The following is a 13,620-nucleotide window of genomic DNA, read 5'->3' on the forward strand; positions in this document are numbered from 1 at the left end:
TAGCGATTTTCAAAAAATGTCTGGACTTAAAATCAATTAAAATAAAAGCGTGCTCTTTGAAGTGAATTCTCTAGCACATAATATTGGATTGGACACCTTCCCTTCTATCTTAGCAGATCAGTTTAAATATCTAGGGGTAAATATTACAAGTAAATATAAAACTTTTTTCAACAACATTTTGCTGTCTGCATGGAAAAAATTAAACAAGACGTGACTAGATGGTCTACCCTCCACCTTACGTTAGCGTGAGAATCAACATTGTTAAGATGACCATCCTTCCCAAGCTGCTCTTCCTATTTCAAAGCATCCCCTTATGCATTAACAAATCATTTTTTAAGAAATTAGACTCAATCATAACTCAATTTATTTGGAGTTCAAAACATCCATGCATCAAAAGGGCGACTCTACAACGACCTAAAGCAGAAGGACGCATGGCAAGCTATACAAGCTGGACATAACATAAATTGACGATTATCCAGAAGCCTGGTCTGCAATACAAATAAATCTTGCAGTACTTCTTTATATTCCCTGCTCTGTGCCCCAGTTAATACAAACTACTATCATTACACTTAAAATCCAATTACCCTTCATTCTCTCAGAATATGGAACCAATGTAGGAAGCACTTTAAGACAGAAAAGCTTTAATCTGTTGCACCTCTACATAACAACCGTCTTTTTCCACCCTCTCAAACATATTTACTAATCAATGTCTGGAAAATGTCCGGGATTAAAATACTTAGAGACTCGTACATAGATAATGTCTTTGTATCCTACGGACAATTATGCTACAAATACAACTTCTCATCAACACAATTCCTCCACTACTTTCAAGCTAGAAACTTTGCTAAACAGAACCTGCCTGATTTTCCTCATCTTCCACCTTGTTCTATTCGTGAAGAATTTCTAATCAGTCTTGAAGACTCAGATTGCATCTCTACAGTTTATAAAAATATTTTAACGTCTCTTCCATTCAAAGACACCAGAGTACATTGGGGAAAGGATCTGTCATTTAACATTTCAGAAAAGGAGTGGAAGGCAGCCAGGCACAGAATATATCCTTATGTGCAAAGCATTCGATCATTCAACTTAAAATCTTTTATCGAGCGCATCTATCTCATTTAAAATAATCCAAAACGTTGATAGGGCAAGATTCAACCTGTGAACGTTGCAATCTAGCTCCATCCTCACTGGGCCATGTGTTCTGGGCGTGCACTAAATTAACAATATTTTGGACAAGAATCTTTGCTTGCCTATCAGATAGGCTCAGGGTCACTATCACTCCTAACCCATTATCAGCTGTGTTTGGCTTACTACTAGATGGGCTTAAAGCGGAGAAGGACAAACAAAAAGTAATTTCCTTTACTTTACCACTGGCACATAGACTTATCTTGCTCAACTGGAAGAATCCCACCCCACCACTTTTAAGTCAGTGGGTAACCAATGTTCTATACTATTTCTAATTGGAAAAAATCAAATTTTAATCTAGAAGATCTGTTCAAAACTTTTTTTAAAATTATGGCACAATCTGAACAATAACATTTTAGAATAAGTTTCCATTTCAGGAAAAAGAATACCCTTTTGGCTTTTCTCTCTTTCTCTTGGGTGGGAGTCGAATTTCGCTTTGATTTGTTAAATTTGTTTTTACTGTATCTAATGTTATCTGTTTCTAATTAAAATCAATATAAATATAAAAAAAAGAATAGCTGTTCATAAACCAACCAGGTTGGAAACAAAAAACACTCAAATCATGGGTGGTAAGTCCTTTGAACAAAGAAGGGTAGGGGCTGAGCAACAATGGAGCCAGGGGAAGAAAGCTCACCTCACTTGAATTGTGAATGGAACTGCAGAGCTGAATGAATGATGATGCACTCTGCAAAAGCACTGAGAAATGTATTATATTATGATTATTTGATGCTAATGACTTGGCAACCTCTACCCCTTGAATTCTATTCAAATACCTAACAGAATAGCAAATCTTGACAGGTTTGTCTTATCGTTGCTCTTTTAACAAAGTATGCTTGTAAACAATCACTGATTATCTCTGTGAATCCCTCTTCTCATGCTCTGCTGTTAAAAGGGTTTTCCCAGTTGACATTTGCATAATTAAAGCCTCAATTAAAACACTATGTCCTTCTAAACTTGTGTTTTTTGTATTATTAATAAGATATATTGGATATTGTTAATATTATCTGCACTGAGAGTCTATAACACATTCTTAATGTCAGGGCTCTACCCTTGATGCTTTCTAGAAATCCAAATACCCTTATTTGGACAGTTTGACATCTGTGGCAGAGCGACAGGCGCTGAGAAGGCTCCTGTCAATCATGGAGAATCCACTGCATCCACTGAACAGTATCATCTCCAGACAGAGGAGCAGCTTCAGCGACAGACTGCTGTCACTGTCCCGCTCCACTGACAGACTGAGGAGATTGTTCCTCCCCCACACTATGCGACTCTTCAATTCCACCGGGGGGGGGGGGGGGGGAGAGGTTGTTTAAACGTTAACATTAAACAAAGTTATTGTCTGTTATACCTGCATTTTCATCACTCTTTAATTTAATATTGTTTTTTATCAGTATGCTGCTGCTGGAGTATGTGAATTTCCAATTGGGATTAATAAAGTATCCATCTATCTATCTATCTACTGTATCTACAGTATCTAGCTATCTATCTATCTATCTTATTAAGAAATGGCTGACTATCTGATAGAAGCGAAAATGCATTTAAATTTTCTCTTACACAAATGCCTACTCCCTCACCTTTTCAATTTTTCTTATCAAATCTCTCAGATTCAGACAGATTTATGTTATTGTTTTTGATATTTCTGACATTAAGGCAAACAAATTTCAATGTGCCACTGATTTTATTTTCTATTATTTTAAGTGAAGTTATAACCTGACCTGTCCTACACCCCCCCAACGCCCCCCCCTATCCCCCCCCCCCCAAACTTCACTAACTTACATAAACACATTCCCAATACACTAAGGCCCATCTGGTGCAGTGGTTCATCTGTAATTCAGCACAGCAGTACATGTCCTATCCGTTCCAAAAGGTAACCAAATGTCCGATAAACTTATACCCTACACAAACGTTTAAGCAAAACCTTATAATCAGGTCAACCTTACCTAGTTTGCTGTATGGCACACATAGAACCTCTGAAAAGAACATCTTATCTGATCTGCTCCCCTACCTAATACCTACCTCTTTAAACTTGTCTTGTAGAAGTGGCAGCATGCCCTTACTTATGTTATTTGTTCAGACTAAGACAATCACAAATGCATGTCATTAGGGCCAGTCTAAGACTCAATCTGCCTAATAACTGAGTTCATCACTCTTTCTGAGGACAGGTTTTGAGGTCCTCATCCCTGCCTATCACTTCACAATTATCAGAGTCACCATCCAGCTCCATAAAATCCTAAAACTGGTTACAAACCTCTAACATCTGACTGCTTCCCACTTGTCTGTATCTCTTTGGATTATAGTCTACTATGCACTACAGCTGTAGTGCCCATTCATTAACAAATCCTCCAGTTCACTACTACAACACAAGCTTGCCACTTTGAGCTTACTGTGCAGAATTAGTTGGCATTTCCAGCTGATGTAGGCCTCCTAAACATAGGATACTAAGCAAGCCACTAACACATCCAGCATCGTAAAGCACTAGGCTCACTTTAAAAATTTAAGAAAAATAAAAACAGCTCACCAGTTCTCTAGATTCTTCAAGTTGTTTCTCAACACCGACCACCATTTGTTTCTTCTCATCTAAAAAAAAAAAAAACAGTATTTTTACTATTTAGTTGATTTTAGAATAAATTTTATATAAAACATATTTATGATCTATACTAATAAAAGGCAAAGCCTTCACTGACTGACTCACTGACTGACTGACTGACTGACTAACTCACTCATCACTAATTCTCCAACTTCCCGTGTAGGCTGAAATTTGGCAGGCTCATTCCTTACAGCTTACTTACAAAAGTTAGGCAGGTTTCGTTTTGAAATTCTACGCGTAATGGTCATAACTGGAACCTGTTTTTTGTCCATATACTCTAATGGAGGAGGCGGAGTCACGTATCGCGTCATCATGCCTCCTACGTAATCACGTGAACTAAAAACAAGGAAGAGATTTACAGCACAAGTCAAACGCGGGAACGAAGGTAAACGATTAACACATTTCTATATGTATTGTAAGCATACAATACAACTGATAATATGTTGCGCTTATTTATCTGGTGTACCGACATTTTTGCGTGTTTAACGGCTGAAATCTAACGTGGTTTGTGCCCTTCAGAATGAAAACAGTTAGCATTTACCTTTTTAATAAAAGGCGAGCTTTTAAGCCTGAGAAATCACCCCGTAAATGCACACGTTTAATTGCACATGTGTTAATATGTATGCTTACACAGTATTAAAAGACACTCAACAACGTCATTTACCATTGTTCCCGCGATTGATAAAAGGCGAGCTTTTAAGCCTGAGAAATCACCCCGTAAATGCACACGTTTAATTGCACGTGTTAATATGTATGCTTACACAGTATTAAAAGACACTCAAAAATTAACGTCATTTACCTTCGTTCCCGCGTTTGACTCGTGCTGTAAATCTCTTCCTTGTTTTATAGATAGATAGATAGATAGATAGATAGATAGATAGATAGATAGATAGATATGTGTATGTATGTAGATATGTATATATGTGTATACATATATGTAGATATGTAAATATGTATATGTATATATATGTGTCTGTATGTGTGTATATATATATATATATATATATATGTGTGTGTGTGTGTGTGTGTGTGTATGTATGTGTGTGTGTATATATAATATATATATATATATATATATATATATATATATATACAGTAATCCCTCACCTATCGCGGGGGTTACGTTCCAGAGCCCCCCGCGATAGGTGAAAATCCGCGAAGTAGCGACCTATTTTATTTTATTTTATACATATTTTAAGGCTTTATAAGCCCTTCCCACACTCTTATAAACCTTTCTCACTCTCTTGTTAACCTTTCCCATGCTCTTATAAACACTTCCTATGCTCTTAAACACTTTCTACATTCTTAAACACCTCAGACCAACACTGCACACTGCACGCGCGATCAGACGTCAATGTGTCTGCACTCGCTTTGTGAAGGGGGGCAGCTGAACTCACGCTGAGCAGAAATGGACTTTGTGCTGCTTCTGCCAAAATGCCTGCTTGTCGCTCTGCGCGTTCGGAAGGAGAAGTGTGTGTGTGTGTATGTGAGAGGTGAACGCACCTTCACTCAAACCCCCCCTCTCCGGAGGCGCAGTACACTCCTGCCACTTCGCATTGTCAAGGGGGTGGGGAGCTGAATGAACGCTAAGGAGAAGTGGACTTTGTGCTGGCTTTGTGCTGCTTGTCGCTCTGCGTGTCAATAATTTTAAGCCTGTACATCACCAATTTTCCTGTCTCACTGTCTTGTCTTGCGTGAAGTTAAAATGTTTTATAATAGTGAGATGTTACTCATATCCTTAGCCCGACATCCACATATCATATGTGTTAACAAAGTATGTTTTATAAGTTTACATGTGTTTAAAGCATGTGGGATGGGTATTTTAAGGCTTAAACTATAAAAATGTTTATTTATATGGTCTTTCTATATCGCGGATTTTCTCCTGTTGCTGATGGGTCTGGAACATAACTTCCGCGATAGGCGGGCAATCACTTGTATTTAAAAACCCGCGAAGTCGTGAATCCGCGAAAAGTGAACTGCGTAGTAGCGAGGGATTACTGTATATATATATATATATATATATATATATATATATATATATATATATGTATATATATATGTATATATGTATATATGTAGATATGTGTATATGTAGATATGTATATATAAGTATATGTTTATGTATATATATGTTTAAATAACCTCTTTAACACACTACTTCTCCACTGCGAAGCGTGGGTATTTTGCTAGTTATTTATAATTATATTAACATACTGCACAACTGCTTGCTTAAAAATATAAAAACTAGCCCACCCGCGGCGTAGCATACGCCGCATAATTATGTATTGATGGGTGAACACTTCCTGAACGACACAGTTGTCCAAATGGGGTGGGTTTGTGGATACCACTGTGAGTGAATGAAAAGATAGACCTCTGGAGAGAGCAACATATAATTGTCCGTGACTGAAAGCGGGATCGTCTGTGACGATGAAGGCCACGCTGGTGAAAGTTACTTCGTCGGTAGGGATAAGTGTCAGTACTTGTAGATTAAGGTGTAGCGAGTCTTCGTTGTTGACGCTTAATATAGCTTGCGTACTGAGATGTTCCGGAGTCACAGTTGAGAAACACTTTTTTAATGTCTTTTAAGCACAGGGAAAAAATGAACATGTGAAACATTCGTAATGTAATAAGCCACCAAGAAAAGTAACATTGCAACAATGCTATCTACGACCCGATCTCTTTAAACAGAAGTGAAAACAAAATCGAGCCCGGTGTATTCTTTAACTGCCTTGTGGCGCTGTAGTAGTGCTGCTGCTTTGCAGTAAGGAGACTGTGGAAGATTGTGGTTTCGCTTCCCGGTTCCTCCCTGTGTGGATAGCGCTTTGAATACTGAGAACACCGCTATATCAATGTAGCGAAGTATTAACAGGAAATTGTCTTCATGTAATAGTAAAAGGCAAATTATCCGCGACAAACAAACTGTTTTACACGCTGCATACCAACCCGTGGCGTAGTATACGCCGCATAATCACACCACTTTTTAAATGTTTTTTAAGCAGAGGGAAAAAAATGAACATTTGCAAAATCCGTAACGCTGCTTTCAGTAAGTACAATGCACATGCGTTTAATTTGTCGGCCACTTTTTGCCAGCCGTCTTTTCTGGTTTGGGCTGCTTTTGCAGTGTTACCGCTTGTGCATATTAAATCTTGAGATCCTTCGAGTAACTAGTTAACTAACTAAACACCCAACCCACCCACACACAGCTTGTGTGAAACAAACGCGCCCGTACTTTCATAATTTTGTTGCAGCCTATAGTGGAGTCAGGCACAGAGAAGGTCAGATGCTGAGAGAGCGTCTCGACTGTTGCAGGGCCTGCATCGGTGAAGCAGGTGAGACGCTAATGAAAAAGAGGCACAGGGCTTATTGGTTTTTAAAGACTGCTTCCTTCATTGTGTTTTAACCTCAGTTTTAAAGGATTGTTTTAAGGATCCCATGGGATACCCCTCGCAAACTGTTTTAGACGCTGCATTCAGCAATTCACATCCGCGACAAACATGCCTCTTCTTACATGGTCCTTGCTTTGGTGGGGGGGAAACGTTTTCCGTGTTCCTGCAGGACCATCTAAGAAGATGCATGTTTGTCGCGGATGCGGTGGACACGGGCCGGGGAATAAAGAGTGTTGGTGGGTGGGGAAACGTCTTCCGTGTTCCTGCAGGACCATCTAAGAAGACGCGGATGCGAATTGCTGTATGTAGCGTGTAAAACAGTTTGCGATGTTGCACGTGGTCATGCGTCGTAACCGAAAAGTCAACGTGGCTCAGAGCTGCATGTGGACTGTAGCACAGACAAACAGAAACGACGCTGTGTTTTCCGAGGCGTCGCGCCCGAGTTGGTGGGCGTGGCTCTGCGAGTTTTCGTCGTATCCAACGGTCTTAGAGTTGGTGGGCGTGGCTCCTTCCCAAGTGCTTTCATGGGTGTGGGCGTGGCTCATTCCTGCGTGCTTTCATGGGTGTCTTGCCCGCTCTGGCGGCGGCTTAGAGAATTTATATATAGATAGAAGCTTTATGTGTGGTGAACAAAATAGCTAGACACAAACAGTAAAATGCATACAAAAATGAAAATACAAAAGGACAGAAAGCAGATTCTTCCGGAAAATCAGTGATGGAGTGTTAATGTCCAGTGGAGACTTGATGTGAGTCTACATCCATTGTGTATATACCTGTAAACACACATGGCCCATGCTGGGAATCATAATATGAAGAGTTTAATGTTAAAACTATCTGTATCCTACATGGAGTATCATGAAACTACAGTTAATTAACCTGCCATCAATAAGGACATCTGAGTAAACAGTCATCAATTAGAAAACCTGGACCTTTTGATTGTATTTAAACAGAGTCTCCTTAAACCTTTAAACTCTGGACTCTAAAACCCATTTTAAACACATTCTTATGTAATTTTTTAATAACCAATACAGATTGATTTTAAATTCTATATCATTACTGACTTGAACCTTGTATCTTTTAGATCATTCTTTTAGAATCTTAAAAAATAGATTGTTATGAATACTTTTACTAATGTATTAGAGCTTGGGGTAATTAGGATCTGAATGGACAAACATCCTGAGAAATTTAAACACTTATAGATTATTCATTGTTAATTTGGCCTGAAGTTAGGCTTTTTTTTAAGTTTGGAATGAATGCTGAGCAGAAAAAGGAAGAACAGAACAGGAAAGAGAAAGAGCTAGGACAGAAGATAACGGATCAACAAAGAAAGAAGAACCCAACGAAATTGGCAAGACATCTGCGGACTGAACAACAATCTGAAGCAACTCTGTACCTACTGTAGACTTTAAAAGACTTGTCTTCCATCACTTTTATTTTCAGCATAATTATTTTTAACTAGACTCTTTTTCAAATACATTTCCTAAACTTTTAAGACTCTTTTCAAATATATTTCCTACTTTTGCTACCATCGGTTAACTGTGTGTTTTTATTAATTCTGCTTCATAATAAAATAGATTTTAGACTGTTTGACTGGAGAGTGAGGCAGATAGGTGAAGAAAAAAGTGCAGGCAGGGTGGAATGGGTAGAGAAGAGTGACAGGAGTGATTTGTGATAGAAGAGTTAACTGAAAAAATGAAATGGAAGGTCTATAAAATGATAGTGAGACCAGCTATGTTGTATGGTGTGGAGACGGTGGAACTGACGAAAACATAGACGGTAGAACTGGAAGTGGCAGAGCTGAAGATGCTACAATTTTTTCTCAGAGTAACGAGGGCAGACAGGATTAGGAATGAGTATATTAGAGGGACAACACAGGAACGACAGTTTGGTGACTGAGTGAGAAAGGCTAGACTGAAATGGTTTGGGTACGTGCAGAGAGGGGATGAGGGGTACATCGGGTAAAGGATGTTGACGATGGAATAGCCTAGAAAGAGGAAAAGATGAAGGCCAAAGAGGAGGTTTATGGATGTAGTGAGGGAGGACATGAAGGCAGTCGGTGTGGCAGAAAATTATGTTAAAGTCAGGGATACATGGAAACTGCTGATCCACTGTGGTGACCTCTAAATGGGAGCAGCTGAAAGAAAAAGAAGATTGGGTCAAGGTATATTGTTAAGAGCCCCTGATATGAGTGATTGCCATATTCCCAGAAGGGTTAGCAGCTGAGAAGGGACGTCTTCAAAAGAAAGCCACGTGGTGAGTAGGCACCTGCTTTGGTGATTGCACAGGTGTAGCTCAGGTCTGAAGACAACCGTTTGGTCTGCTTGGGCTGAGCTTGCAAGTCTCTTTGCTTGAGGCAGATGTCCACGTGCAAGTAAGGGTGTAAATACTTTACACTCATATCAGCAATATATTTAACAGTAACTGTAGCATAGACAAAACAAAATAATAAACATAGGAATCTCTGTGATAATATATTCAAAGTATAGTGATAAGAGCACTAGGTATGGGTAAATGCCATATTGCAGCAGGGGTTAGCAGCTGAGCGGGGAAGCCTCCTATAATAAAAGTACTGCGGTGAGTGCGCACATGATTTGATAACTGACACAGGTGTAGTTTAACTGTTTGGTCTACTTACACAGAGCTAGTAAGTCACTTTCCTTAAAGCAGCTGTCCACATGCAGATAAAGTTGTACGCATAGGGCACTATAAAGCAGCTACATTAAGACACATTTTCACAGCAATAAGAATGGCCACACCCTGTCACCAATGATGAATTTTAAGCTGTTGCAGCTCCAAGTTTTAAGGGTACAGGGCATTCCCATTCCACGGGAGGACATTTGTCAATGACTGTTTCCTTGCTAGAGTGCAGGCATGTATTACAGCACCGGGAGGTTACACTCGATATCAAAGTTAGTATACTAAAACATGACACTCTATGAACTGAAAAAACATGTTGTATCACCTTATGTGTGCAATCATGCTCTTAACGCACTCTGATAATTCTCCAATCCAAATCTCAGCACTGTATTGTAACATTTACAATGTGTTCTTTTTTCACTTTCTATTAGTGTACATTTCAAAAATAAGTCTTAACTCATTCTCATAATAATTGGCTCTCATTCTTACTAGAGGTAGTGGTGTAAAGTAACACATTTAATTTATTTTGATTACTTTACTTTGTACTTTTTAAAGTCTCTTTATGTGCAAATTCTTCTTTAAAAATGCATTATTTGGTAATGATCATGTGGAAGAAAAATTGGACTTATAGGTCACATAGTCATTTAGGATAAAGTGTTTTTATATGCTTCCATATTAAAAAAATTCACCTTAAATAAATAGCATAAAAGAGTTAATAAATGGCAGAGACCTGCTCAGGCATATCAGGAAACTAGATAAAGGTCAAGTGAACAACAAATTGAAATGAAAGATAACTAAGACGTCAGCAATTGTCCTGTAAACAACCAGAATGAACAGCTGTTATATACACAGAAATTTCAAAGATGGTAGCTCAACCCAAAGGTTAAAGGAAGAACAAGAAAAATATAAAACAGACTTATTTTATTTAAGTAATTTGGGTATAAACGAACAAACCAACCAGAGTAAACGATATGCATTGATTGACGCCGTTTGTAAATTCAATTGCTTATAAAATGAACCTCTATCCTTTGTTTATCTGACCATTCACATCATGCTGTAACAGACTTCTTTAAAGAATGCTTCCTCCTCAGCTTGGTGCTGCAGGTGAAATAAATGACGCAATGAACAGTTTTTCTCCTGCCTGATTACTGACTCAAAAGGTTTTATTGATAAGTTTCTTTCTTTAATTAAGAAGGGGGACCGGAGAGTGTGTTCCAACTACAGAGGGATCACACTCCTCAGCCGGAGGGTCCGTCAGATAGTCGAACCTCGGATTCAGGAGGAACAGTGTGGTTTTCGTCCTGGTCACGGAACAGTGGACCAGCTCTACACCCTTAGCAGGGTCCTAGAGGGTGCCTGGGAGTTTGCCAAACCAGTCTACATATGTTTCATGGACTTGGAAAAGGCTTTCAACCATGTTCCTCGGGGAATCCAATGGGGGGTGCAACGGAAGTATGGTGTACCGGACCCCCTGATATGTGCTGTTTGGTCCCTGTACAACCGGTGTCACAGCCTGGTCCGCATTGCCGGCAGTAAGTCAAACCCGTTTTCAGTGAGAGTTGGACTCCGCCAGGGCTGCCCTTTCTCACCGATTCTGTTCATAACTTTTATGGACAGAATTTCTAGGCGCAGCCAGGGCGTTGAGGGGGTCTGGTTTGGTGGACTCAGGATTGGGTCACTGCTTTTTGCAGATGATGGGAACGCCTCGGGATTCCCCTGGAGGAGCTAGAAGAAGTGGCCGGGGAGAGGGAAATCTGGGCATCTCTGCTCAAGCTGCTGCCCCCACGACCCGATCTTGTATAAGCTGAAGAGGATGGATGGAGGTCACAGACTGTTTAGTAAATAACACAATGCAAACATCCAGTTCTCTCCTGCTATGTTAGTGAGTGCATCTCAAAATACTGCAGTAAAACCACCCATTGTAGTGTACAGTGACTTTATGTTTCTGAGTTACCTGTGCAATGGAGGATGAAGTGGACAGCTATTGATAAAGTGGCAGCAATGGCAGAACATTTTATAAAGTAGAGAATACACTTCCCTGGTCAGCTTAGTAGTGCTGTTCAGTCTCAAGAACATAAAACAAAGACGTTTTTTATACTGTGTAATCTCGGCTTTGCAAAAAAATGTACAGTTGTCTGCATATAAAAACACTCAGATAAATAAAAAGACATAGAAGTAATTTGTTTTTTTTTCAACTAGCAGTGTGTTTAAAATTTTTGAGTGCAAATAAGAAAATTACAGCTGTGGGTACTGAGAGATACTATAGTAAAATTCTGACTGCAACATGTGCAAAAGGTAGCATCATTTAAAAAAAAAAAAGCTGGTGTTCTTTAAAGTATAATTCAAAAGTGAGTTGCATTTAGTACATACATTTTATTAATGTAAATTGGTAAGTTGCCATATTTAACAGTCACTTTGTTTATAAGAATATGCGCACTCAACAGTGTTTGGGCTTGCCTTTTGAACAATGTATTTGTTTCCCTGACTGCAGAAAAAACCTCCCAAATGAGAATTGTGATGGCCACTGCAAACTGCTTACCTGATACAGTTCTTAAGAACTGATTATGTCTTCCAAACATCTTTATATTGACGTCACACATAATCAGCAGGCGACACAGTGTTTATTCATCTAACCGCATATTTCAGGTAACACTTTCATGTATTTAAAGGAGTGCAAAAAAAACTACAAGAATTTGAGTTCTGAAAAATTATTTCTATATGCTGGTGCTGTACAAACTGTTCTTGCCTAACTTCAACATGGATTAAAAAAACACATTAACTATTTGGATGTCAGTACCATTGCACCTAATTTGCAAAACTGCACACTTTTCTTTTCCCTCCACTTAAGTCTTTGCTGTCTCAAATGATAGCTTATAATTGAGAATTATAGGCTACATTGTTAACTGATCGTTTAGGGATTCTGATTACTTGCTTACTATGCATATGCTATGAATGCCCATAATAATTACAAATTTAATTGTCATATACAGTACACTGTTTCTGTTTGTGTGTGCAAATAAGTTAGGAGTTAAGCAGCTCCGCAGTGACAAGACCCCAGAGATGGATCAGTTCCACCCAGAAATGCTGAAGGGTCTGGACATTGTTGGGCTGTCGTGGCTGACACACCTTTTCAATGTTGCGTCATCAAGAGCCATGCCCCTGGAGTGAAAGGCCAGGGTGGTGGTGGTCCCCATTTTTAAAAAAGGGGACTGGACACTATGCTCCATCTGTTGGGGAATCACACTCTTCAGCCTCCTGGAAACGTTTATGCCAGGATACTGGAAAGGAAAGTTCCAGTTATGGAACCTTAGATCCAGGAGGAGCAATGTGGATTCAGTTCAGGCTGTGGAACAGTGGACCAGTTATTTACTCTCATTATGATCTTGTTGTAGGGGGCAAGGGAGTACACCCAATCAGTCTACATATAATCACGTTCCTCAAGGGATTCTGTGCAGGGTGCTGGAAGAGTATGGTGTTCCGGGGCCCTTGATAAGGAAAGGTTATGCCAGTTGAGGTTAACACTATCAATTTACCAGAGGATCTATGTCCCTACCCTCACCTATGGTCATGAGCTCTGGGTAATGACCAAAAGAATGAGATTGCACGTACAAGCGGACAACATTAGCTTCCTCTGCAGGGTGGCTAGGCTCTCCCTTAAAGAAGGACAGACAACAGGAAGAGGCTCAAAGTAGAGCCCCTGACCCTCCACATCAAGAGGAGACAACTGAGGTGGTTCGGGCATCAGATATATGCCTCCCAGACTCCTTTCTGTGGAGGTTTTTACGGGAACAACCAGCTGGGAGAAGACCATAGAGAAGACCCAGG

General features: G+C 39.5%; 2 protein-coding genes across 5 annotated transcripts in view; one reads left to right on the forward strand and one right to left on the reverse strand.

The window, feature by feature from the left end:
- vti1a (vesicle transport through interaction with t-SNAREs 1A) overlaps positions 1-13,620 on the reverse strand; it is a 508,387-nt gene that overhangs the window by 480,205 nt on the left and 14,562 nt on the right. The window contains exon 2 of one of the 2 annotated variants that reach the window (XM_051922192.1): positions 3,704-3,762. The exons of the other annotated variant lie outside the window; for it this stretch is intronic. Coding sequence (XP_051778152.1) covers positions 3,704-3,762 — 59 coding nt within the window. The remainder of the gene's footprint in view (positions 1-3,703; positions 3,763-13,620) is intronic. 2 annotated transcript variants of the gene reach the window in all.
- zdhhc6 (zinc finger DHHC-type palmitoyltransferase 6) overlaps positions 1-13,620 on the forward strand; it is a 129,369-nt gene that overhangs the window by 23,403 nt on the left and 92,346 nt on the right. The window lies entirely within an intron of this gene.

Source organism: Erpetoichthys calabaricus, chromosome 2 (assembly GCF_900747795.2).
Source record: "Erpetoichthys calabaricus chromosome 2, fErpCal1.3, whole genome shotgun sequence".
NCBI lineage: Eukaryota > Metazoa > Chordata > Cladistia > Polypteriformes > Polypteridae > Erpetoichthys > Erpetoichthys calabaricus.